General features: G+C 46.5%; 1 protein-coding gene across 1 annotated transcript in view; it reads right to left on the reverse strand.

Moving 5' to 3' along the window:
* The window catches only part of BBS2 (Bardet-Biedl syndrome 2), a 29,353-nt gene extending 25,864 nt beyond the window's left edge, over positions 1–3,489 (reverse strand). Inside the window, exon 1 of the mRNA XM_040254008.1 lies at positions 3,226–3,489. Coding sequence (XP_040109942.1) covers positions 3,226–3,342 — 117 coding nt within the window. The 5' untranslated portion in view covers positions 3,343–3,489. The remainder of the gene's footprint in view (positions 1–3,225) is intronic.
* Between the last annotated feature and the right edge of the window lie 24,007 nt (positions 3,490–27,496).

Below are 27,496 nucleotides of genomic sequence, written 5' to 3' on the forward strand. Positions count from 1 at the left end.
CTTACTGAGTCTTCTAGTAATTAGATAGGCTGAAAAAGAACAGCAAGAAAAATAACCTGTGGACTTCACGTTCATTGTTATTGGGATGAAAGGAGTTTGAGCTTTGCTGCCAGAGTCCCAGGCGTCTGGTTCCTCCCTAGTCCCCTCCCGCGGACATCAGTGCCCAGGAGACTCATTTGGCCCACAGGCTCAGTCACTCCCAGTGCCTTTATGCAGCGCTCCCCTGGTGGCTCAGGGGCAAAGAACCTGCCTGCCAATACAGGAGACCCGAGAGACTCGAGTTCGATCCCTGGGTCGGGAAGATCCCCTGGAGGAGGAAATGCCAACCCACTCCCGTATTCTTGCCTAGAAAATTCCATGGACAGACAAGCCTGATGGGCTACAGTCCATGGGGTCACTAACAGTCAGACACGACTGAGCACACAGGCGCGCGCGCACGCACACACACACATACACACAGAGTGCCTTCAAGTCAAAGACCTGGCTGTAGTTTACACACACACACACAGAGTGCCTTCAAGTCAAAGAACTGGCTGTAGTTTACATGCTTGTTCTAGCTGAGGGGGTGCTGCTGCAATATATATTCCATGGTGAGAGGAAACATGTCCCCAGATGAACTAATGTTCATCCTGCAAGAAACCCCTTTTCAAAATATCCTTGCTCAGGTGCAGAGACCAGATCCCAGTAAGTCAGCCTCACCTTCACAACAGAGTCTCACAGAAAATGACAAAATCCTGTTTCTAAAGACATGGGCCCCCACAGTCAAGGAGGGCTTCAGCCTTACCGGAGACATTTGTTTTTAAAGGAAATTATATTTTTGTGTGTTGTTTGGATCATAAAATGGTGCCAATTTTTTTTTTTTAAGTCTAAAGATCAGGTCAGAACTTCTCAGATCTGCTTCTGAAGTTCTGAATATAGAGTATCTGATTAGAGAACATAGGAACTTCCATCTCTCCCTTTCTCCCCGGTCTTCAGAAACAGACCTAGGTTAAGGTGGCCCCGCCTCCCTCTCTAGGTCACATTCTAATGAAAGGGTTTCCAGAGAAACCTGCTTCCACTCCCTGCATCTCTGCTGCCGTACCACCCCAGTCATTCTTCATCTAAAACATAAACCAAGTCCCAATCACCCACTTTATCAAAAACCAAGGTCTCTGCTGTGGCCTATGAGGCCCTATATGATCCAGCTACTGGCCACCTCACTGCCTCCCTCAATCCATTCCAGTCCCAGAAGCCTTCCTGTGTTTCTGGAACACACCAAGTATACCCTCTACCTCAAAGCCCGTGTGTACTTGCTGATACGCTTAACTCCACCTCTCTGCAGGGGCTTGTTTCATTTCCTTCAAACCTCCGATCCACAGTTATCCTATCAGAAGCCTACCTGATCACCCTGTCTAAAACAGCCGTTACCCCTCTGCAGACTGTGTGTATCTGTTAACTCTCTGGCTCCTTCTCTCAAATGTAAGCTCCAAGGGAATGGACAGAAGTGTTAACCGCTCAGTCGTGTCCAACTCTTTGCAGCCCCATGGACCATAGCCGGCCAGGCTCCTCTGTCCATGGGATTTCCCAGGCAAGAATACTGGAGTGGGTTCCCGCTTCCTTCTCCAGTGGCTCTTCCTGACCCTGGAATCGAACTCATGTCTCCTGTGTCTGCTGCACTGGGCAGCGGGTTCTTTACCACTAGCGCCACCTGGGAATAAAACCAGTAAGACTTGCCTGTCACTTTCACCCTTGTAGCTGCAGAGTTAAGAACAGTGCCCAGCAAACAGCAAGCCCTCAATAAACTCAGGGCTGAGCTAATATCAATGGGAACTTTTCAGCCCATTTATGTAGCTGCTGTGTACCTACAGAAAAACCAATACGAATTTTTTTCTGGCATTTGTCAGTGTCTCCTCACATTATTACAGCTAACAGTGCCAGGCTCTATGCTAAGTGCTTTCCTCCATTATACAACTTAATTGAAATGAATCACTACTTTTTAATTGATGTATCCCAAGGCGGAGCAAATGAGAAAACATATATTGGAGGTGGAAGTGTCTTAAAAACTATAAATCATTATATAAATGTCAACTTGTTAAATCCAAGCTGGGTCAGAGAACAGGCACTCTAATCTCATTCCTACCACTTTCCAGTTGAGCAACCTCAAACATTGCTTTGAACCTCTCTAAACCATTATTTCTAATCAGTAAAGTTGGAGTAATAAAAAGAAAATAACAGCTAACAATTAGTGACTACTGCCTATATGCCAAGAGCATGACACATAGTAACTTACTTAATCCTCTTAACAACTCTATGTGGTAGATACTATTAAGCACCTTGCCCAAGGTCATGAAATCAGTAGGTACCAAAGCCAGGATCTACCACACCTGTGCTATGCTACAGCAGTTGGCAATTTAGCAAGGACGCTGAGATAATTAATGTAATAAGGCTTTGTAACTGTTAGCAGTCATTAAGCTCGGCGTCACTGTATTCCATGTTTTTCGGGCATTCCTCCATCAGCACATAGTGCCCTGATTTGGCCCGTCTGTTGTCCCTCTGGACCAGCAGCTTTCTGAAAATACGGACTCCAGCTTTATCTCTGAATCCCCAAGATCTAGTACAAAGAAGGTGTTCAGTAAGTCTGGTGAGATGTTGAATGACCGTATCTTTTTCGTCTCCGCGACGCCCACACTTTGCACAGCACAGGGTACACAGTAAGCCCCTAATAGGTACTTAGTGAATAAATTACAGGAAGAGACATGAATGTACATGGATAAAGATCAAAGGAGCAATTTGAATCATTTAAGTTAGAGATATCTTTTTTTTTTTTTTCCTGCCGTAGAGCTGTTTGCCTCTAAGAGGCAGTCTGAGATGGTAGGACGTTCCCAGCGAAGGGCAGAGGCTCTGGGCTTGAATCTGGGGTCCTCCATTACTGCTAACCCTGACCAAGGCCTTCCCTGCAGGGGACTTCTCTTCTCTATGCTCCCTATCTGTAAAGAGACTGCAACATCATCCGAGTCTAAGAGCCTGAAGACAAGTTAACTGTATGGAAGGGCCGTTCCGCTTTGTTATTCAGGATTTCTGCGCAGAAAGGAGAGCTGGCTAGACTATCGACCCGTTGCCTGGCAACCCTGGCTGGGGGCGGGGTCTGAGAATGAGCGGCGGGATTGCCAGGACGCGGCCCGCGGAAGTCGTGGGGACTCCTGGGGTCCGGGCTCCGTGTGGGTGGGAACGGGTGGGAGCGGTTACCTTGCCCGCTTGGGTAGCGGCCGCCAGGCACGGGTGAGTCCCGTCGTAGCGCCCTACGGCCACCATGCGGGGGCTGATTTTGTGGCGCAGTTTCAGGGTGAACACGGGCTGCAGCATGTTGGCGGCGGTTCAAGAGAAGAGGGCTAGGGGCCCGAGACCGGCGCTGCGTTGAGAGGCGCGGAGACCGGACCGGACCGGTCTGGCTACATCAGCCGAGGCGGGAACTGATGCGAACTTGACTCGGACCCCAGGCCGCAAGCTCTTTCTGCGGCTGCGCAGGCCCGCCCACCGAGTTCTGCAGCTGCGCGGTCGGGCCTCAAGCGAGGCTGAGGCTGAACTTGGGTCTCGCGGGTGGGGTCTTGCCATTTTCCTGCTGTAACTTACCAGCATTGGGTTCAACTCAACTATGGGTCTACAGTGGCGGTGTTTGAGCCATCGCACCCCTGGGGCTTCTCATTCTAGCACCACAACCAAGCTGCCCAACTGTTGCAGCCTACATATACTTCTGTCTACCCCATTCCAAGGGCTTATTCAATAAATATACCTTGAATGTGTGTGTTAGTCGCTCAGGCGTGTCCGACTCCTCGCGACCGCATGGACTGTAGCCCGCCAAGCTCCTCTGTCCATGAAATTCTCTAGGCAAGAAATACTGGAGTGGGTAGCCATTCGCTTCTCCAGGGGATCTTCCCCAGCTAGGGATCGAACCGCGTTTCTTGCATTGCAGGCAGATTACCTTCTGAGCCACCGGGAAGTCCAAGGGGGCGACTAGCATCACCGACTCAATGAACATGAGTTTGAGCAAACTCTGGGAGACAGTGAAGGACAGGCAAGCCTGGCTCACTGCAGTCCTTGGGGTCACAAAGAGTCAGACATGACCTATTGACTGAACGACAAAAATGCCTTGAATATCTACACTTCTTACTTTGGCTGTTATGTTGATGCCCACAGTAATTACTTAATATATCAATCCTCTGGGGGAAAAAATCATACTTTAAACTCTCATCTTTAAATAGTTCTTTATCAATTTCTTAGCATTCATTCAGACATTTATTTTTTGAGACTTTACTATGTTTACAGAGGATGAGACGGTTGGATGGCATCACCGATTCAATAGACATGAGTTTGAGTAAACTCGGAGTTGGTGCTGGAAAGGGAGGCCTGGTGTGCTGCAATCCATGGGGTCGCAAAATTTGGACAAGACTGAGCGACTGAACTGAACTGAACTATATGTCAGGCCCTATTCTAGTAGTAGAGATATGGCAGTAAACATAAGACAAACCTCTGGTCTCCTGAAGCTGACATACAAGTCAGAGGAGACAAACACTAAATGAGAAATACATGTGGGAAGTCTTTAGGTGGTAAGTGGTAAAGAGGAAAGAGAGATGGAAGTTTGGAGAAAGTGCAATTTTAAATAAGGTAGTAGGGAGACTTCCCTGGTGGTTTAGTGGTTAAGAATTTGCCTGCCAATGCAGGGAACATGGGTTCTATTCCTGGTCCAGAAAGATTCCACATGCCATGGGGCGACTAAGCCTGTGTGCCACAACTACTGAGCCTACACACCTCGAGCCCATGCTCTGCAACAACAGAAGCCATCGCAATGAGAAGCCTGTGAACTGCAACTAGGGAAAGTGAAAGTTGCTCAGTCATATCCCACTCTTTGCGATCTCATGGAATGTAGCCTGCCAGCCTCCCATGTCCATGGAATTCTCCAGGCCAGAGTACTGGAGTGGGTAGCCATTCTCTTCTCCAGAGGTTCTTCCCAACCCAGGGATTGAACCCAGGTCTCCCTCATTGCAGGTGGGTTCTATACCATCTGAACCACCAGGAAAGCAACAGAGAGTAGCAGAGTAACCCACAATCACTGCAACCAGAGAAAGCCCTTGCACCATAACAAAGACCCAGCCAGCCAAAATAAATAAATTTTTTTTTTTTAATATGGTGGTAGGGAAGAGACCTCACTGAGAAAGTGACATTCAGGCAAGAATCTGAAAGGGAATCAGTTTTGAGGAAGTGTGTTTCAGCAGAGGAAATTCAGGTGCAAAGACACTAAGGGATCGCTCTGGCTGACTTCTAAAAATAAACGTTTAAGGCTGAGGGATGAGATGAATGGGAACCAACAGAGGAGACTGAGAAGGAAGCTAAGTGAAGAGAATGTTGCCAGGAGGAGGAAAATCACTGTGTCAGATGTTGAAGGTAGGTCTTGAAAGATGGGTTCTAGAATATTCTTGATATTTGCATTTTGCAATTATAGCTGTTCAAATGAGCATCTTTTTTTCAAGCCTATGGGGGGTGTCCATGACTAGTTGTAATCTCTTTGGGAGATAATGTCTAAAGACTAAATTTGAGGGCCCTGATGGAATGTAGGGCTTTCCTCATAGCTCAGTTGGTAAAGAATCCGCCTGCAATGCAGGAGACCCCGATTCAATTCCTGGGTCAGGTAGATCCCCTGGAGAAGTGATAGGCTACCCACTCCACTATTCTTGGGCTTCCCTGGTGTCTCAGCTGGTAAAGAATCCGCCTGCAATGCAGGAGACCTGGGTTCAATCACTGGGTTGGGAGGATCCGCTGGAGAAGGGAACAGCTACTCACTCCAGTATTCTGGCCTGGAGAATTCCATGGACTATCCATGGGGTCACAAAGAGATGGACATGACTGAGTGGCTTTCACTTTCAAGCCCTGAGCCAATGGCTAGTAAGGCTCCTCTGATAGGCTTTGCCTCTGACCTCTCCCAGTCCTTCCTGCCCCACTGTCTCTGCCATCACTGTCTAGACCCCAGTCCTGTAGCACTTACTCAACCAGCCCCATAATGGAAAATGCCCTGGGTTTGTCCTCCTGCCTTTTATAATCAGAACTTTATGGGGGTACCCCTCCCCTCAGACCTCCCTGGTGGCTCAGACGGTAAAGCGTCTGCCTACAATGCAGGAGACCTGGGTTCAATCCCTGGGTCGGGAAGATATCCTGGAGAAGGAAATGGCAACTCACTCCAGTACCCTTGGCTGGAAAGTCCCATGTATGGAGGAGCCTGGTAGACTACAGTCCATGGGATTACAAAGAGTCGGACACAACTGAGCGACTTCACTTTCTTTTCTTTCTTTTCCTCCCTTTAACCCCTAGACTCTGTCTCCAGGAAGGCATCATCTCACTGAATCCACTTTGCTAATAGCTGAGCACAGGCTGACAGGCCATCTCTCCTAGAACAGCTTGAAAAGAATAAATCTCTATCTCACATTTCCTGAGGGTCTCCATATGCTAGTCAGTGTTCAATAAATTAAGGACATTAGGGACACTGTGGCAATCCAGAAAGACATACTCTGTGCCCTTATGGAAGTTACACCTAGAAGTATATTTGTTTGCTAATACACTACCATAACAAAATACTGCAAATTGGGTAGCTTCAACAACAAAAATTTGTGTGACCACAGTTCTAAAGGCTGGAAGTCCAAGATGTCAAAATAGGTGATTTCTCCTAGAGCCTCTATCCTCAGCTTGCAAATGATGACCCTCTTGCTGCCTCTTCCTACAGTAACTCTGTGCATTCACCCTTCTTTGTGTGCCCAAATTTCCTCTTCTTCTGAGGACAGCAGTCATATTGGATCGGGGCCTGCCCTAAGGACCTTATTTTAATGTAATCACCTCTTTAAAGGTCCCATCTCCAGATACAGTCACGTTCTGGGGTATAGGGGTCAGGACTTCAACAAATGAATTGAGGTGGGGGGACACAATTCAGTCTGTAACAAGGGGACAGGGAGCAACAGACATTAAACATGAAAGCAAGTACGATTGCTTTTTCCTGGAGATAAAGCTGATATGCCAAGGCTCAGAAAAGGCTTTTTCAGAGGAAATGACATTTGAACCAAGAGCTCCATGACAAGACAGTGGCAGCCAAGAGAAGATGTAGGGGAAGGTCCTTCCAGACAGAGGGAACAGCTGGGTCCAAGGCCCAGGGATGGGCATGTTTGAAGATCAGAAACACAATAACGTGGCTGGAGCTTAGTGAGTGAGAAAGAGGCCAGGAAGCGCCACACCAGGAAGCTTGCCTGTTAGTCTTTAGCAGGCAGACAGCAGATATCCATGGCCTGCTGGCTATCCATGTAAGGGTGGTCTTAGACTCTGTCCACCCTGCTGAGCCTCACTCACTCTGTGCTGCCTGGCTGGTCTGCAAGAGTTGCTCTCACTCTTCACTGCAGGACAGTACCAATGCCACCAGCAGCATCACTGAACGTTTAATAAGCACTTTCTAGGTGCCACTCCAAGTACTTTATATGGGCCTTCCCTGGTGGTCCAGTGGTTAAGAATCTGTCTGCCAATGCAGAAGACACAGGTTCGATCCCTGGTCTGGGAACATTCCACATGCTGCAGGGCAACTAAGCCCATGGGCCACAACTACTGAGCCCGTGCTCCGCAACAAGAGAAGCCACCACAGTGAGAAGCTGGCACACCACAACTAGAAAGTAGCCCCTGCTCCCCGCAACTGGAGAAAACCCTCACGTAGCAACAAAGACCCAGTGGAGCCAAAAATAAACAAATAAAGCTTATTTTTAAAATTAAGAAAAATAAATGATTAAAAAATACTTTATATGGATCATCTCTTAATCCTCCAATAACCCTGTGAGGCAGGTCCTACTTTTGTCCCATTTGACAGATGACAAACCCTTACCAGAGTCACCTCCTCCCTTCATAACTCTTCACTGGCTCCTCATTTTTAGCCAAAGTAAGTTCAAGCTCTTTGAGAGATGACACAAAGACCTTCAAGTTCTGACCCCTGCTGGCCTCTGCAGCCTCCTCTTCTACTGCCTCTTGCCACAAGCTCACTCCCTCCTCACAGGCTTTCTTGGCCTCTCTGCCTTTGCTCACACCAGCCCTCTGCCTGAAGCATTCTCACCCTCACCTCATAGGTTGGACGGCACCACTGCAGGGGGTCGCATCTGGTGGTCTCTCTCACAGTGGCTGTCACATTTGGGAGGTACCCTCTGTGCTTCCATCAGTCCCCCAACGATATCATCCACCATACTGGGGCTATTTGAGTCTTTGCATCATATCCCTACCCACTCCAGTATTCTTGTCAGGAAAATCCCATGAACAGAGGAGCCTGGCAAGCCTGGCATCCATGGGGTTGCAGAATTGGACACGATTTAGCAACTAAACAGCAACAACATCACAACCCTAATTAGAAACAGCATGGATCCACAGGAGGGCAGAGAATCCTCATCTAAACCCTGATCAGAGCAGGAGACTTGGAAGCCTTCCAACAAGGGCCAGGAGAGGCTGGCCCACAGTCTTTCTCTACCTCTCATACCCCACTAGGAATCACTGGCTTTTCAGAGAGGGCATATCTTCACATTTCTGAGATCTGAGGCTCCTTCCTGGGGACCCAGGACTTGGAGGGAAGGGGCTGGCTGTAGGTTGGCAGCAGTCCATAGCAGGGAAGCCCACAAGCCTTGACAGCCTGCAGACCTGGGTTCAAATTCCTCCTCAGTCAATCCCTAGCTGACCCTGAGGCCCATCATTTAATCCTCCTTCTCATATTTATTGAGGGCCTTCTCTGCCAGGCACTGGACACTCTAACTGACTGGGTCCTCACAGCCACCCTCTGAGAGAGATTCTGTCAGCATCCCGTTTTATAAGAGAGAAAACTGAGCGGTGGGAGGTCCCATAACCTAAGCCCAAGGCCACACAGCTGGTAAGTGGCAGAACCAGGGTGGCCAGCCCAGGGGGGCCAAGCTCCAGAGTCTGAGCCATGAGTCACCTGCAGTCAACACCCCAAGTACTTGTGTCTCTTCTAGAAAAGAGAAAGATGAATAATAGTACTACTTCTGGAGAATACTGTTGTGGGAATTAGACCAACTAACATAAATAAAGCATTTAAAGCAATGCCTGGCCCTTAATAAGAGATCCCATAAATGGTTATTATCATTGTTATTATAAGGTTATTAATTTTACCTCTAGGTGAAAAGGCTGCTTTAGACCTGTTGCTCAGTCGCTCGGTCGTTTCTGATTCCTCATGATCCCATGGACTGCAGCATGCCAGGCTTCCCTGTCCTTCACCATCTCCTGGAGCTTGCCCAAACTCATGTCCATTGAATTGGTGATGCCATCCAACTATCTCATCCTCTGTCACCCTCTTCTCCTCCTGCCCTCAATCTTTCCCAGCATCATTAAAGTTGCTATTGTAATATTCAGTTCAGTGGCTCAGTTGTGGCCAACTCTTTGCGACCCATGGACTGTGGCACACCAGGCTTCCCTGTCCATCACTAACTCACGGAGCTTGCTCAAACTCACACCTGAGTCGGTGATGCCATCCAACTATATTGTAATATAGTTGGTATCTTTTCTCTCTCTCTCTCTTTTTTTAAGAGTAGGTGGCTTAATTCCCAATATCCTTTCAGCTCTGGGATCAGAAAACCAAACTCATTAATCAAAGGCTGGTGGGACTAGGTGAGACAGAGCATTTAGAACCTGAGTTACAGGTTCTGGTCACATCTGCTACTGCCCTCACCTCGCCTGTGCAAAGCACCCCCACTAGAGGGTGTGCAGGTGTAAAGAAAGGAGGCTCTCACACATTAGGACTCAGGATTAAAGGCCTAGAGGGAACCAGGGTGGGGCCCCCAGGACCCAAGGCCTCCACTGGTCCAGTCAACATCAGGGATGCAGACTGGGGCAAGGGTCAGCTGGAGATGGATTTCTGCCTTTTTCTTTACGCACTGTGATGTTTGCTGTGGTTATAGCAAGCTTGCTTTACTTTTGTGATAAAATGTGCACATGACTTAAAAATAAAGGAGTATGAGGGTGAGGGCTCTCTGTGCCCTTTGGAGATCCACAGCCTCTCCCTACCAGTTGCCCCAGAACCTGCCAGTAAAGGACCCCAGGCTCAAGTTTCCCTGACATTAAGAGAGTCGCCATTAGCATTCCTCCACAATACCTAGAGGGCAGGGGCCGGGGACCCTGGGGCAGAGCACAGCGCACAGAGCCTGGCTGTGTGAGAACGGTTCACAGGCAGCCTCCTTGGATGCCCGATCCATCCGTCTCTCATCATGTGACTCCCTGCTGACTGTGGGATGCCGGAGCCGCGAGGGTGAGGCCATTTACATGGCTCTGTCCGTCCATGTCACTCACAAGAAATGAGTACAAGACTCGTATTCAAAGCCTCGTCACAGCATGTCACTTATGCAAAACAGAAACAGCTGCTTTTTGGTCAGCAGACAGGAAAAAGCTACATCATCATCATAGGAGCTGTCTCTGTTGAACACTTCCCGTGTACCAGACTCTCAATTATTTACTTGTATTTTCACAAGTGCCCAGTGCCCCAGTGCGTTCTCTCGCTCTCACACACAGCATCTCTGCTTTATTCTCTTCATAGTGTTTATCTCTTTCTGAGATGATCTTCCTTAATTCTTTTTTTTAGAAAACACCTATTTATTTTTATTTTATTTTTTGGCTGTGGTGGGTCTTCATTGCTGCACCGGGGCTTTCTCTAGTTGCGTCGAGCGGACGCTGCTCTCTAGCTGTGCTGCTCCGGCTTCTCACTGAGGTGGTTTCTCTTATTGCAGAGCACAGGCTCTCGGCATGTGGGCCCTGGAGTTGCAACTTGAAGACTCCAGAGTGCGGCCTCCACAGTTGTGATGCACGGGCTTAGTTGCTCTGAGACATGTGGAATCTTCCTGACCAGGGGTCAAACTGGGGTCCCTTGCATTGCAAGGTGGATTCGTAATCACTAGACCACCAGGGAAGACCCTCCCTTTAAAAAAAAAAAGATTTATTTATTTATTTCTATTTTATTTCCTTCTTTCTTTCTTTGGCTTTGCCACTCGGCTTGCAGGATCTTAGTTCCCTGACCAGGGGTAGAATCTGTGCCCCTAAAGTGTAAGCTTGGAGTCCTAACTGTTGAACCACCAGGGAATTCCCCCATTATTTCTTTACTGTTTTTTTTTTTTTGTCTCTCTGAGCTAGAATTCAAGTCTCTTGTCCACTTTTGGTAGGGCAGCCCAGTCCCTACCTACCCCTACACTGCTGCCTCGAGAGAAATCAGGCAGATGAGGGTCAATGTATTATTTTATCCCTGGTAAGAAATGATAATGGAGAATGTGAGTTCTCCATGCCAGAAAATGAGCTGGCTAATCCTGAATGCCAGCATTGGGAGATGTGTTCATCCCTGGAAAGCCACCGGCCATGTCCTAAGGGTAGGCCTCTCTCACTGCACATCCGGCGGTAGGCAGGCCAGCTCTCTGGAGGCGGCTGAGCTGCGCACCCCAGGAATAAGAGCGGAACAGGACACCAGGAGCGGGAGCCAAGGACACCAGGAGTATTGCGCCCTGCTCTTGCCCTCTCTGCAAAGAATACTCCAGCCTAATGTCATCCCAGCATCTTCAGCACTTTCTGACAAAAAGTGAATGCACTTTATTATTTTATTATTTCTTTTCTCTGGCCGCACCATGCGCCATGTGGGATCCTAGTTCCCCAGACCCCATGCCGTGGAAGCGCAGCATCCGAACTAATGGACCACCAGGCAAGTCCATGGCTGCAGTTTAGATATCTGGTCAATGAATGATGGTCTATTCAAACAAGTCAGCGTTCACATCTTAAATAACTCATTGGCAGGACTTACTGCACCACCTTACAGTTCCCTCCACCCAGAATGCTCAGCTCGCAGGTCATTTCAAGCCTGACTCCCATGTGTCCATCAGATTTCAGCTCAACACTTTCCTTCTCAAATAGGCCTGCCCAGGGCCCTCATCTTTCTCTCTCATGACCCTGCTTCTCTTAATCCCACCCTGTAGGACAGGCCTTCATAATTTCTCCCCACTGAAAGATTCAAAATAGATCCTACGGTTTTGTACTACTGAGCATTGAGAAGTGATGCCTCTTTCTTTTTCTTGTTTTTGTACCATGACACCCACAAGACCATGCTTGACATTGTGGGCATAATCTAAGCATGAGTCATGATGAGCCAGAGCCTCCTGAAGCACAGAAGGGAACATGGGGGAGTGATTACCGTCTTTGTACATGAGGTTACTCATTGGTTTTGTTGTTTTAGCTGCTAAGCCATTTCTGACCCTTTTGCAACTGCATGGACTGTACTCCTCCAGGCTCCTCTGTCCATGGGATTTCATAGGCAAGGATACTGAAGTGGGTTGCCATTTCTTTCTCCAGGGGATCTTCTTGACCCAAGTATTGAACCTGTGTCCCCTGCACTGGTAGGCGAATTCTTCACCACTGAGTCACCAGGAATGCCCACAAATGAGGACCAAGAGTCAAGTTTCTTTCTATAGAAACAACAATAAAGCAACCACTTTGATGCATCGCATTCTCAGTTATTCACCGATTTAGTAAGTTACATTTAAAGACTTTTTAGGAAAGTAAATATTTTTTTCTAGCAGGATTCAAATATTATAAAAGCCCTGCCAAACATTTCACTTAAAGATACATATTTTGATCAAGTTTTGTTGATATTTAATACTTTCTGGCTTTAAGCATAAGCTTTTGATTCTGAAGTCCTTATGTAACGTACATGAGTTGTGGGTTTTTTTTTTAATCTAAAAATCTACTCTCTTTAATCTTTTTGTTGTTGTCATTTATAAAAAACTCCTTCCACAGTCATCTCCACCTGCCAAGCCCACAGTGGTAAAGTATTGATTAATGGGAAGGCGTGACCAGAGATGTGCTGACAAGTTGGCTCTGCCAGGGCAATGAAGACCCAAGAGTCTTCAAGTGATTTTGAAATTAGAGGAGCCCACACAGGATAGAGGGCTTCCCAGGTGGCTCAGTGGTAAAGAATCTGCTTGCCAATGCAGGAGACACAAGTTTGATACCTGGGTTGGGAAGATCCCCTGGCGAAGGAAATGGCAACCCACTCCAATATTTTTGCCTGGATAATCCCATGGACAGAGGAGCTGGCAAGCTACAGTCCATGGAGTCAAAAAGAGTTGGACCCAACTGAACAACTAAACAACAAAACAACACAGGATGGCAGTAGTCCAACATCCAAGGAGCAGCGGAACTGGTTCCTGGCCCAGTCCACCCCCGGGTTCAGATCAAAGCTGATGGCTGGAGTCTGTTCCAGTTTCCAAGAAGTGTGCTCTTTATTGCTCCCTGGGGCCATACATGGGTGTGGGCAGCATGGGACGCTGGCTGAGGCTTGCCTCGGCTTTTGTAACCTCCTACTTGGATAGAAAGTCAACCTCTGGGCACCTGGTCTGGGAAGTTTGAGTTTTCTATGTTTGTAGGAACTCCTGAAAGCACTGTGTAGCTTTGTAGATCTGAGCTCTCTTATCTTCAGGGAACATAGTGTACTAAAGGCAACTCCAAGTTTCATTTGCATAGTCATGTCATTACCCAGGAGGAAGGGGCCAGAGAGATGGCCAACCCAAGCTTCTAACCAAGGCAAGAATCACCATCCAGACCCTGTTTGAATATGTCCCTCGATTTAAGGGCTTATGAGTCTCATGGAGGCCATTACATCTGAACATGATTCTCAGAAATCTCTTCTTATATTGGTCCATGTATCAATCTTTCTGCAGAAACAGACAGAAGGACTTCATTGCTATCCCCATGTGGGCTGCTTAGGGGTTTAAAGATGTATCATCTTCCCTCCATGACTTTTTTTATGCTAAATACCCCAAGGTGGATCCTTCACAGGTTTGGGAGTTTGGGAGGATGAAATCTCTAGTTCCTTACCCACCTGGACACATTGAACTGTTACTTCTTCCTTAAAGAGCCTGCTTTGAAATGAATAGAACTTAAAAGACAATAGAACCTACTGTTCTATTGTCTCCAGGCTTCGCTGGTGGCTCAGTGGTAAAGAATCTCCCCGCCAACGCAGGAGACACAGGTTTGAGCCCTAGTCCAGAAAGATCCCATATGCCTTGGAGCAACTGAGCCCGTGCACCACAGCTACTAAGCCTGTGCTCCAGAGCCAGAGAGCCACAGGTACTGAATATGAAGCCCTCAGCCCTGGAGCACGTGCTCCGAAGCAAGAAAAGCCACTGCAACGAGGAGCCCACACACTGCACCTGGAGAGCAGCCCCAGCTGGCTGCAACTAGAGGAAGTCGCAGAGCAATGAAGAGCCAGCAAAAAATAAATTACTAAAAAACCTTCAGATCAGACCCATGACATGGGTTCTATTATTATCCCCATTTTACAGTTGAGAAAACTGAGGTACGGAGTCCACGCTCTCCAACAAAAGAAGCCACTGCATGAGACGTCATCAAACCACAGCTAGAGAGAAGCTCACACAGCAACAGAGACCCAGCACGGCCAAACACAAATAAATAAACAAAATTATTTTTAAAGACTTTTGTCTCACTTTTAAGTTTTTTTGTTTTTAATTGTGGACCATGTTAAAGTCTTTACTGAATTTGTTACAATATTGTTTCTATTTCGTGTTTTGATTTTTTTTAGCCAGGAGGCATGTGGGATCCTAGCTTCCCAACCTGGGATCAAACTCACACCCTCTGCATCAGAAGGCAAAGTCTTAACTGCTGGACCACCAGGGAAATCCCTTGAGGAACAGAACTTTAAAGCAGATATAATGTATTATGAGTCCTCCCCTCCTACACACAGAGACATCCTTACCCTCCACCTGCCTCAAGCTCCCAGGGATAAACCAGAGGCAATGACAGCAGTACCACCCAGAGAACAGGGGTGTCAGGCTGCCGTGACATCCTCCAACAGCGACACCAGGAGACAAAGATCAGAGCTATGTTTTGAAAGACAAAACAAAGTGCTCAAGCTTCATGGGTTTCTGCAAGACAGAGAAGACATGCTCAATGGGCTGAATGAAGGTGTGGACAGGACTTGGGAAACCAACATGGGAAAAGGAGGCACCTGAACTGTATCCCCCCCACATCCCCCCCAAAAAAGGGGTGATGGATTTCTAACCCCCAGTGTCTCAGAATGTGACCTTATTTGGAATCGGGGTCTTTACAAAAATAATCAAGTTAAAAGAGGTTGTTGTTGTTTAGTCTCTAAGTCGTGTCTGACTCTTTTGAGACTCCAATGACTGTAGCCCACAAGGCTCCTCTGCCCATGAGATTTCCTAGGCAAGAATACTGCAGTGGGGACTTCCCTGGTGGTCCAGTGGTTAAGACTCTGCCTGTCAATGCAGGGGACAGGGATGCGATCCCCAGTCTAGGAAGATGCCACATGCCTCAGAGCAACCAAGCCTGTGCGCCATAACTGCTGAGCCTGTGCACCGTAATGAGAGGAACCATTGCAATGAGAAGCCCACGCACCACAATACAGAGAAGCCCCACTCACCACAACTAGAGAAAGCTCACATAGCAGTGAACACCCAGTGTAGCCATAAATAAACAAATAAAATAATATATAAGATATATATATAAATAAAATATATAATATAATATATAATGTATAAATATATAAATAATAAATATATATATAAATAAAAATAATAAATATATACATAAAATTATATATATAAGAATATATATATATATAAAAGAATATTGGAGTGGGTTGCCATGTCCTTCTCCAGGGGATTTTCCTCACCCACGGATCGAACCCAAGTCTCCTGCATTGGCAGGTGGATTCTTTGCCACTGAGCCACCAGGGAAGCAGAGAAGAGGTCATTAGGACATCATAATCCAATATGACTATGGTCCTTACAACTGGGGAATGTTTGGACACAGACATGCACAGAGAGAACTCCACATGCAGATGAAGGCAGAGATCAGGCTGATGCTTCAACAAGCCAAGGTACATAAAAAATGGCCAACAAACCATCATAAACTAGGAGAGAGACATGGAACAGATTCTCTCTGTCAGACTTCAGAAGGAATCAATCCTGCTGACACCTCAATCCTAGACTTCTAGCCTCCAGAACTATGAGACAATATGTTTCTGTTGTTTAAGTCCTTCAGGTTGTGGTACTTCATTATGGTGGCCCTCTGGAACGAATAAACCACCTCTAGGCCTAAAGTCAACAAAGATCATGGCATCCGGTCCCATCACTTCATGACAAATAGATGGGCAAACAGCAGAAACAGTGGCTGACTATTTTTCTGGGCTCCAAAATCACTGCAGATAGTGATTGCAGTCATGAAATTAAAATGTCACTTACTCCTTGGAAGGAAAGGTATGACCAACCTAGACAGCATATTGAAAAGCAGAGACATTACTTTGTCAACAATGGTCCATCTAGTCAAGGATATGGTTTTTCCAGTGGTCATGTATGGATGTGAGAGTTGGACTATAAAGAAAGCTGAGTGCCGAAGAATTGATGCTTTTGAACTGTGGTGTTGGAATAGACTCTTGAGAGTCCCTTGGACTGCAAGGAGATCCAACCAGTCCATCCTAAAGGAAATCAGTCCTGAATATTCATTGGAAGGACTGATGCTGAAGCTAAAACTCCAACACTTTGGCCACCTGATACAAAGAGTTGACTCATCTGAAAAGACCCTGATGCTGGGAAAGATTGAGGGCAGGAGGAGAAGGGGGCAACAGAGGATGAGATGGTTGGATGGCATCACCAACTCAATGGACATGGGTTTGGGTGAACTCTGGGAGTTGGTGATGGACACGGAGGCCTGGCGTGCTGCGGTTCATGGGGCCGCAAAGAGTCGGACACGACTGAGCGACTGAAATGAAATGAACTGAACTGAAGGCCTAAAGACACGAGGAAAGGAAGCCACGTCTCAGATGCCCAGTGAGGGTGAGCCTGACAGGTGCTGTATTCACTGAGGTGGCAATATAAGGAGGGAGCCAAGCAATAAAGAGCCCCTTGCTTTTTCCTCCCACCCTCCGGCTTCCTACAATGCCTCAGCTAATAGGAGCCAGCAGGCAAGGGCGATGGGAGACACACACAGAGAAATCTACTGCATTGGCCAGAGAGGTTGTTTGGGTTTTAACATAGCATCTGATGGGAAAGTCACCCGCTGGTGGCTCAGACAGTAAAGAATCTGCCTGCAGTGCAAGAGATCCAGGTTTGATCTCTAGGTTGGGAAGATCCCCTGGAGGAGGAAATGGCAACCCATTCCAGTTTTCTTGCCTGGGAAATCCCAATGGACAGAGGAACTTGGCAGGCTACAGTCTATGGGGTTGCAAAGAGTCGGATATGACTGAGTGACTACACTTATGGAAAAACCCAAACAAATTTTGGGGCCAACCCAATACCCAGAGGGGAGCATTGTCTGTACTTTTCTTGGGAACCGATGTGGGATTCTCAGCTGAAAGAGCAGGAAGAGGACTCAGGAGCACCAAATCCAACTCTCTTATCTGACCCCTGAGGAAACCAAATCCCAAAGAGGGGTGTGGCAATGTGGCCAATTAAATGCAAGGGATTCTGGATTCTGAGTCATGACATGCACTCCTTCTGAACATCAGGGCTGTGTTTTGTTTTACTGTTGTTGTCATACCCTTTGACTCACGCATCCTAACCTCTTTAGCACAATGTCTCTTAAAAATCTTAATTTGAGACTTGAAAAGGTAACACTTTGACAGCATATCACATTCAGTTCGGTTCAGTTGCTCAGGTGTGTCCAACTCTGTGACCCCATGGACTGCAGCACACGAGGCTTCCCCTTCCATCACTAACTCCTAGAGCTTGCTCAAACTCATGTCCATCACGTCAGTGATGCCATCCAACCATCTCATCCTCTGTCATCCCCTTCTCCTCCTGCCTTCAATCTTTCCCAGCATTAAGGTCTTTTCCAAGGAGTCAGTTCTTTGCATCAGGTGGCCAAAGTACTGGAGTTTCAGCTTCAGCATCAGTCCTTCCAATAAATATTCAGGACTAATTTCCTTTAGGATTGACTAGTTTGATCTTCTTGCAGCCCAAGGGACTCTCAAGATTCTTATCCAACAGCATATCACATTAAAAGCTATCAAAGCATATGCAGAAGGAGGTGAGGAGATTGGAATCCTTGTGCACTGCTGATGGGAATGTAGAATGATGTAGCCTCTGGGGAAAACTGTGAGATGATTCTTCAAAAACATAAGCATAGGACTATCATATGACCCAGCAATTCCACCTCTAGGTATAGAATCAAAAGGTTTGAAAACAGGTACTAAACAGATACTTGTATACGAATGTTCAAGCAGCATTATTCACGATAGCCAAACGCAGCAACAAACCATCTGCCCATAGATGAATGGGTAATTCATATGTGAAATATACGGCTATCACTGATAATATATGACTGAAGAGGGAATTCTCTGGCGGTCCAGTGATTAAGTCTCTGCCTTCCAATGCAGGGGTGTGGCTTCAATCTCTGGCTGGGGAACTAAGATTTCACATGCTGTAGGGTGTGGCCAAAACTTTTAAAAATAAAGCTTGTTTTTTAAAAAATATATATGATTGAGCATTATTCAGCCATATAAAAGAGTAAAGTACTAAAACATGCTATTGTACAGCATGGATGACCCTTGAAGACATTATGCTAAGTGAAATAAGCCAGACATAAAAGGACAAGTGTATATGATTCCACTTATGTAAGGTGCTAGCATAGACAAATTCATAAAGAGAGAAAATAAAGGCTACCAGGGGCTGGAGGGGAGAAAAGAAGAGGGAGTTAGTATTTAATGGGAATAGTTTCTCTTTGGGATGATAAAAAAGTTCTTAAAATAAGTAGTGGTGACAATTACGTAATGTTGTAAATGTGCTTAATGATACTGAATTACATGCTAAAAATTATGACATTTATGTTATGTATATTTTACCATTTTCTATGTATATATAGGCTGTGCATAGTTGCTTTGTGACTCCATGGACTGCAGCCCGCCAGGCTCCTGTGTCCATGGGGATTCTCCAGTTAAGAATACTGGAGTGGGTTTCCATGCCCTTTTCCAGGGGATCTTCCCAACCCAGGGATCAAACCCAGGTCTCTCATATTGCAGGCGGATTCTTTACGATCTGAGCCACCAAGGAAGCCCAAGAATACCGGAGTGGGTAGCAGATCGCCTCTCCAGGGGATTGTCCTAACCCAGGAATCGAACCGGGCTCTCCTGCATTGTAGGCAGGTTCTTCACCAGCTGAGCTACCAGGGAAGCCCCTATATGTGTGTGTACACATACACACACACGCACACAGATATAAAAGTTATAAAGCCCATATATATGTGTGCATACCCCACTCCAGTGTTCTTGCCTGGAGAATCCCAGGGACGGGGGAAGCCTGGCCAGCTGCTGTCTATGGGGTCGCACAGAGTTGGATATGACTGAAGCGACTTAGCAGCAGCAGCAGCAGCATACACACACACATATATAAAAGAGTTATATTGGGCCTCCAATTAAAATAAATAAAAATTTTTAAAGAAAAAAATTATATTGGGTTAGCAGAAAGTTTTTCCATAAGATGTTATGGAAAACCCTAACAAACTTTCTGGCTAACCCAAAACAGTGAAAAGGAAGTCTACCTATCACCACAACCCTTGCCACTAAGATCCCTTCCCTGAAGACCAATTTCCTAGGTCTCCTGAAAACAATCTGTGACTGCACAGGTAAGCCCTCTCCTCCTACATATACCCTTCTCCCTAGCTTTTGTTTCCTCCATAAATGGTAGCATACTAGACACAGGGTTTTATCTTTTGCCTTTTGCACTTAACAATATGCTTTGGAAAGCAGCTTTATTTTCCTTTTAAGGCCACAAAGGGTATTCTTGCACAAAGCTTTTTACACAGAAAGTGTCTAAGTAACATTTGAAGATGATAACATTCGCATTTTACTAAGGTACAATGTCTTCACTCTAGAGAGTGAATTAGAAATGAGAGAATTTCAGAAATCTGCCAAGTATATAATAAAGAAGTGAGGATATAGTCTTTTTTGGTTCAGCTTAACGAATATTTATGGGGAATTCCCTGGTGGTCCAGTGGTTAAGACTCCATGCTTTCACTGCCAAGGGCCCGTGTTCATTCCCTGGTTGGGGATCTAAGATCCCACACACCACACAGCACAGTCAAAACAGAAGACAAAGATTTATAGAGGCCACATCAGGAAAAAGGTCCTTTGAAAAATGTTGGAATAATAATAGCCAACACCTATAAAACTCCTTTAAAGTGAAGTCGCTCAGTCGTGACCGACTCTTTGCGACCCCATAGACTAGCCTACCAGGCTCCTCTGTCCATGGGATTTTCCAGGCAATAGTACTTGAGTGGATTGCCATTTCCTTCTCCAGCAGATCTTCCCAACCCAGGGCTTGAGCCCGGCTCTCCCGCATTGTAGACAGATGCTTTACCATCTGAGCCACCAGGAAAGTCCTAAAATAAAACTCCTACCATGTGACAATTTCTGTCTTACACACATTAACATATTTAATCCTCACAACAACCTTACGATGTAGGTGCTATCATCAATTATTTCCATTTTACAGGTCAGGACTCCCAGGCATGCAGTGGTCAGTGACTGGCCCAAGATTACAGAGCTAACGAATGTCAGAAAAGGGGCTGCGCCCACAGACTGGGGCTCCAGGACCCCCGCTCGTGTTCACTACACCACCACGGCCCTGCTGCCTCTCGAGCACACGAACGTTTATGGAATTGCACACCAGGACCTGGGCTTCCTCCCCAGAGGAAGAATGACACCTTTGACAAAAGCCTCAAGCTCATAAGTCAACAACGGCAGCAGGTACACAGTTCACCCTCCTGCAAAACAGAGAACTGATCATGTTAGAAGAGAAGAACAGGACTTCCTTCGTGGTCTGGTGGTTGAGGATCCGCCTGCCAATGCAGGGGACATGGCTTTGATCCCTGATCTGGGAAGATTCCACATGCTGCAGAGCAACTAAGCCCGTGTGTTCACAACTACTGCAGGCCGAGTACCTGGAGGCCACGAGAACCCACCACAATGAGAAGCCCGCACACCGTAACTAGAGAGAAGCCTTCACTCACCGCAGCCAGAGAAAGCCCATGTGCAGCCACGAAGACCCAGTGTAGCCAAAAAGAAGGAAAAAAAAAAATAAAGAGAGGAATATATGGAATGTTCTGGAAGTTAGGGAGGAAAGACAAGGAACCCCAAAATGCCCCAAGGAGGAAGTAGCATCTGAAGATGAAGGGAAGCAGTGTTTATGGAGTAGCCATCCCACACCAGCCACTTGACATGTGAACTGCTCCCAACAACCATACTATCACCCGCACTTCATAGATGAAAAAGACAGATGCTCCCAGAGATGCTTTAAAGGGGTGAAGCCAGGATCCGCTCCCAGGCTGGTCTCCAGGGTGGGGCCCAGCCACCGGCCTGGCAGAGCGCTCCCCATGCCAATGACATCAGCTCTCCTCTGTCAGGCTGTGGGATCTTGAGTCAGCTTGGTGTGAATCGTAACCAACTAATAAGCCAAAAGCACTTTGAAGATGACATTGCCCATAAAAAAGGGCTAGTTCCCACAGGTGCAGGCTTTTAAGGCAGGGACAGTTTGCGGGGAGGCTTCAGTGATGACAATGCAGGAACAGGGTCGAGATTCCTGGGCAGAGGAGCCTTGAGCCAGGAGGCTGAGCTTCCGGGCCATTCCAAAAATTTCCTTCCCTGGCCCCATAGGTGCCCACAATTGACAGCAGAGTTGCCCAAATGTCAGTCTTCTGTGAATACTCACCCTAAATTTTGCCATAACTGCATTCTGCCTGTGTTGTAATTTACCCAGTCTTTTCATTACATTGATTCAGTTAAAAATGATTCATCCTAAGCACAAATCTTGTGCAATTATAAATGCCATGTGTTAGTTGCATTTCTTTCTAATATGCATTAAAGTCAATTAACATAACTAAAATAACAATGCTTTTCCATATATCATCTTAAAGCCTCTCCCTCTGGGAACCCCAGGCTGCAGCACCTGTCTCCCTGGTGAGCAGAGGATTCACTAACACCACTCTTCCTCTTGCTCAGGACTTTGAGAAGTCCCTTTTATTTCTTTGGGCCTCAGTTTCCCCATCTCCAGGTTCCTTACAGCTCTTACATAAGGTGGTGATGAAATGTACAGATTCAAGTCCTTCAGCCTGGGTCAGAATTCCTGCCTTCCCTTTCTTGGCAGTGTGACTCCAGGCCAGTCACGAAACTCACCTCTGCCTCAACTGCACCATCTGTGAAATGGGGACAGCTTCACAGAACTGTTGCAGGCCCTTCTCTAAGGAGCCTACCCTGACTGCCCGATTGTACACTCCACGTGTCCCATGCCCCTGGCAACATCTGACCCCTCTTTACGCTTCTCTACTTGTCCTTTACTCCATGGCAGCTATTACCTCCTAACAAACTATATGATTGGTTGCTTGAGTATGTTTATTTTTTCCCCCCTGCTTTTCTCTAAGAACATAAATTCCATGAGAGCTGGAATATTCACAGACGTATTCCCAAGCACCTAGACACACATGCACCTTTTAAATTGGGGGAGCTATAGTGGTTATCCTGCAGTTTGGACCTCACCATCTATGACTGAGCTCGTCTGTTTCCCCACAGCCCACCCACACAGCATATTTCACATTTTGAGATCCCTGCCAATCAGATACATTTTATAAAAATGATATATAGTTGTAGCTTGAATTTGCATTTCTACTAGTAGAACTGTAGATGAGTGTCTTATCACTTGGCTCTAAGAGCCATTTCTATTATTTATTTCTATCATCTCTCCCTGCACACACATGAATGGTCTAACTTTTCTGCCACAGACCCAGCCCTTCCACAGGGAAACCCATGGTGTCCATCTCAGGCTGAGCCCTCTTTGGAGCCCTCTGAGGACTGAAAAGAACAGGGTCCATATCTCCTGGTGAATCCAGATCACAACCATGCCCAATGACTCAAGTCTCATTTTGGGTTTTCTGGCTGTAAATTAAGGGCAATAATTTATGATAGTTGGACCATAAAGAAGGCTGAGCACTGAAGAATTGATGCTTTCAAACTGTGGTGCTGGAGAAGACTCCTGAGAGTCCCTTGGACTGCAAGGAGATCAAACCAATCAATCCTAAAGGAATTCAACCCTGAATAATCACTGGAAGGAGTAATGCTGAAACTGAAGTTCTAATATTTTGGCCACCTGATGCGAAGAGCTGACTTACTGGAAAAGACCCTGATGCTAGGAAAGATTGAGGGCAGGAGTAGAGGGGATGACAGAGGATGAGATGGTTGGATGTCATCACTGACATGAGTTTGAGAAACTTAGGGAGATAGTGAAGGACAGGAAAGCCTGCTGCTGCTGCTAAGTCACTTCAGTTGTATCCGACTCTGTGCGACCCCATAGACGGCTCCCACCAGACTCCCCTGTCCCTGGGATTCTCCAGGCAAGAACACTGGAATGGGTTGCCATTTCCTTCTCCAGTGCATGAAAGTGAAAAGTGAAGTTGCTCAGTCATGTCCGACTCTTCACGACCCCATGGACTGCAGCCTACCAGGCTCCTCCGTCCATGGGATTTAGTGTGCTGCAATTCATGGGGTCTCAAAGAGTTGCACATGATCCAGCGACTGAACAGCAACAAGCAGAAAGGTGACTCAGCCCAGGCCCAGGGCAGCCCCCAGTGCCCCCAGCAGCAGGCTGCAGGGGCCTGTCCCACTGCAGGCCTGTCCTTGAACTTTGCAGCGCTCCTGCCTACCCACCCTGAGGAACAGAACTTCTTGGTCCTCTGGGTTTCTATTTTCTCCCCATGTCTTTAAAAAGTTGTGTGCTGGGAACAGAACACTTCATTCAAAGGAAGCCTTGAATGGCCCTTCTGTGATGCATCAATTCCAGGAACCAGCTCAGTATTCTCTGGAAGAGAAAAGACTTGGGACAAAAGCGGGCATCTTAAGATCCCTGGAGGCCAGGTCCTTGTTAATTAGCCCCTGGCATCTTTGCCTCCTCAGTATGTGAACAGAGCTTCTGCTCCTCAAGCTCCCTCGTGACCCAGCTCTGTCTTGATGTTAATTTTAGAGGCAGGTTTTTTTTCTCTCCAGCACTTGGAAGGAGAGCTCCACAGAACAGGGCTTTTTCTACCTGAAAACGTGGCTGAGCATGGTATTTCCAAGTGCCCATCGTTACCCTGACCATGCACCCAAGGTGGACAAAGCCCAAGCTTCCAAACAGATATACCAGGGCTCAAATCCTTGCTCTGTCCCTTCCTGGCTGGATGACCTTGGCAGATGACCTCTCTGAGCCAGTGTTTCATCACCATTTGGATCCACAATAGCACCTACTTTGCAGGTGAAATGCTGGTGTCTTGAGATAGAGAAAGGATGCAGAAAGGACATTTGGAGATCACAGAAGATGTATTCATTGGCCAGGCTTTCCTCGGAGCAACAATTGAGTCCAGAATAATGCAAGCAAATCCTAACATTTCTTTATGGGTTGAAACTCATCAACTTCCTATTACCTTATTATTCTCAAAAAAAAAAAAAAAATTGCCCTGGCTCCTAGGACCCACGAAAGCTGGACCTGTACACTCCTAACCATCAAACCACCACAAGGCCGTGGGCTCTGAGGTCCTGGAAGTGTGGGCCCAAATTCAGGTCTAGGAACACTTGAGTACACCCACCCCTCTCCGCTTCCACTAGAAGCTCCCTCAACCTGGAATATTCTCCCACTCTGGCTAACCCTTGCTCCAATATTCAGCTTTCAACTGAAGCATCACTATTTTGGAGTTAGGTGTGGGTTCCTAAAACTAGGGGTGGATTACTGGCTCCTATGACCCCCTGCAAGTTCCATCTTGTAACAAGCATTGCTTATGTTTGACTCCATGTTTTCCTTGCGAAGCTGCAAGTTCCACAACAGTGACTTTCTAGAGCCAACACTGCAACTCCATGTGACTGGCATCTAGAAGGGACCCACTGTGTTTCTGGGCAAAGACAGAAAGGGAATAGAAGGGGAAGGAGGGAAAGGACCAGGGGCTCCCTGGAATCCCACAGCATTTCTACCTAGGGAAGAGCCCCTGGAGATTGGGGAGGGTGGATATACAACTTGGTGGCACTTTAAGAAGCAACCCCCTTCTGAACTTTGTTATTTAGCTGCTAAGTCCTGTACGACACTTTTGCGACCCCATGGACTATAGCCTGCTAGGCTCCTCTGTTCATGGGATTCTCCAGGCAAGAATACTGTAGCGGGTTGCCATGCCCTACTCCAGGGGATCTTTCCAACCCAGGGATCAAACTGGTGTCTCCCTCTGAACTTTGGTGGGTGCTTTACTCTTGGAAGCTTCAAAGTCATTTACAAACCTTAACTACCCCATATATTAGAGCCCCAGGGAGCCACTAAACTTGGCCTCAACCCTCCCATTTGCAAATTAGAGAAACTGAGTCTTCCAGTTAAAAGCATGCCTGAAGGCAAAAGAGAAATCAGCCTAAAAGGCTGCCCATTCCTCACGAAACCACTGGGTGGAGCAAGAACTGGAAGCAGAGAGGACTTGGGGCCTCAGTTTACCTCCCAGGGCGAGGGGACACCACCCATTCTATAATTCCTTAAATCTCTACTGTGGATATACTCAGCAACACTGAAGAAGCTGAAGTTAAATGATTCTATGAAGACCTACAAGACCTTTTAGAACTAACACCCAAAAAAGATGTCCTTTTCATTATAGGGGACTGGAATGCAAAAGTAGGAAGTCAAGAAACACCTGGAGTAACAGGCAAATTTGGCCTTAGAATATGGAATGAAGCAGGGCAAAGACTAATAGAGTTTTGCCAGGAAAATGTACTGGTCATAGCAAACACCCTCTTCCAACAACACAAGAGAAAACTCTACACATGGACATCACCAGATGGTCAACACCAAAATCAGATTGATTATATTCTTTGCAACCAAAGATGGAGAAGCTCTATGCAGTCAACAAAACAAGACCAGGAGCTGACTGTGGCTCAGATCATGAACTTATTGCCAAATTCAGACTTAAATTGAAGAAAGTAGGGAAAACCACTAGACCATGCTGGTATGACCTAAATCAAATCCCTTATGATTATACAGTGGAAGTGAGATAGATTTAAAGGACTAGATCTGATAGAGTGCCTGAAGAACTATGGACGGAGGTTCATGACATAGTAGAGGAGACAGGGATCAAGACCATCCCCATGGAAAAGAAATGCAAAAAAAGCAAAATGGCTGTCTGGGGAGCCCTTACAAATAGCTGTGAAAAGAAGAGAAGCGAAAAGCAAAGGAGAAAAGGAAAGATATAAGCATCTGAATGCAGAGTTCCAAAGAATAGCAAGGAGAGATAAGAAAGCCTTCCTCAGCGATCAATGCAAAGAAATGGAGGAAAACAACAGAATGGGAAAGACTAGAGATCTCTTCAAGAAAATTAGAGACACCAAGGGAACATTTCATGCAAAGATGGGCTCGATAAAGGACAGAAATGGTATGGACCTAACAGAAGCAGACGATATTAAGAGGTGGCAAGAATACACAGAAGAACTATACAAAAAAGATCTTCATGACCCAGATAATCATGATGGTGTGATCACTCACCTAGAGCCAGACATCCTGGAATGTGAAGTCAAGTGGGCCTTAGAAAGCATCACTATGAACAAAGCTCATGGAGGTGATGGAATCCCAGTTGAGCTATTTCAAATCCTGAAAGATGATGCTGTGAAAGTGCTGCACTCAATATGCCAGATAATTTAGAAAACTCAGCAGTGGCCACAGGACTACAAAAGGTCAGTTTTCATTCCAGTCCCAAAGAAAGGCAATGCCAAAGAATGCTCAAACTACCGCACAATTGCACTCATCTCACACACTAGTAAAGTAATGCTCAAAATTCTCCAAGCCAGGCTTCAACAATATGTGAACCGTGAACTTCCAGGTGTTCAAGCTGGTTTTAGAAAAGGCAGAGGAACCAGGGATCAAATTGCCAACATCCGCTGGATCATGGAAAAAGCAATAGAGTTCCAGAAAAACATCTATTTCTGCTTTATTGACTATGCCAAAGCCTTTGACTGTGTGGATCACAATAAACTGTGGACAATTCTGAAAGAGATGGGACTACCAGACCACCTGACCTGCCTCTTGAGAAACCTATATGCAGGTCAGGAAGCAACAGTTAGAACCGGACATGAAACAACAGACTGGTTCCAAATAGGAAAAGGAGTACGTCAAGGCTGTATATTGTCACCCTGCTTATTTAACTTCTATGCAGAGTACATCATGAGAAATGCTGGACTGGAAGAAACACAAGCTGGAATCAAGATTGCCGGGAGAAATATCAATCACCTCAGATATGCAGATGACACCACCCTTATGGCAGAAAGTGAAGAGGAACTAAAGAGCCTCTTGATGAAAGTGAAAGAGGAGAGTGAAAAAGTTGGCTTAAAGCTCAACATTCAGAAAACGAAGATCATGGCATCTGGTCCCATCATTTCATGGGAGATAGATGGAGAAACAGT

Source organism: Oryx dammah, unplaced genomic scaffold (assembly GCF_014754425.2).
Source record: "Oryx dammah isolate SB20612 unplaced genomic scaffold, SCBI_Odam_1.1 HiC_scaffold_13, whole genome shotgun sequence".
Classification (NCBI taxonomy): domain Eukaryota; kingdom Metazoa; phylum Chordata; class Mammalia; order Artiodactyla; family Bovidae; genus Oryx; species Oryx dammah.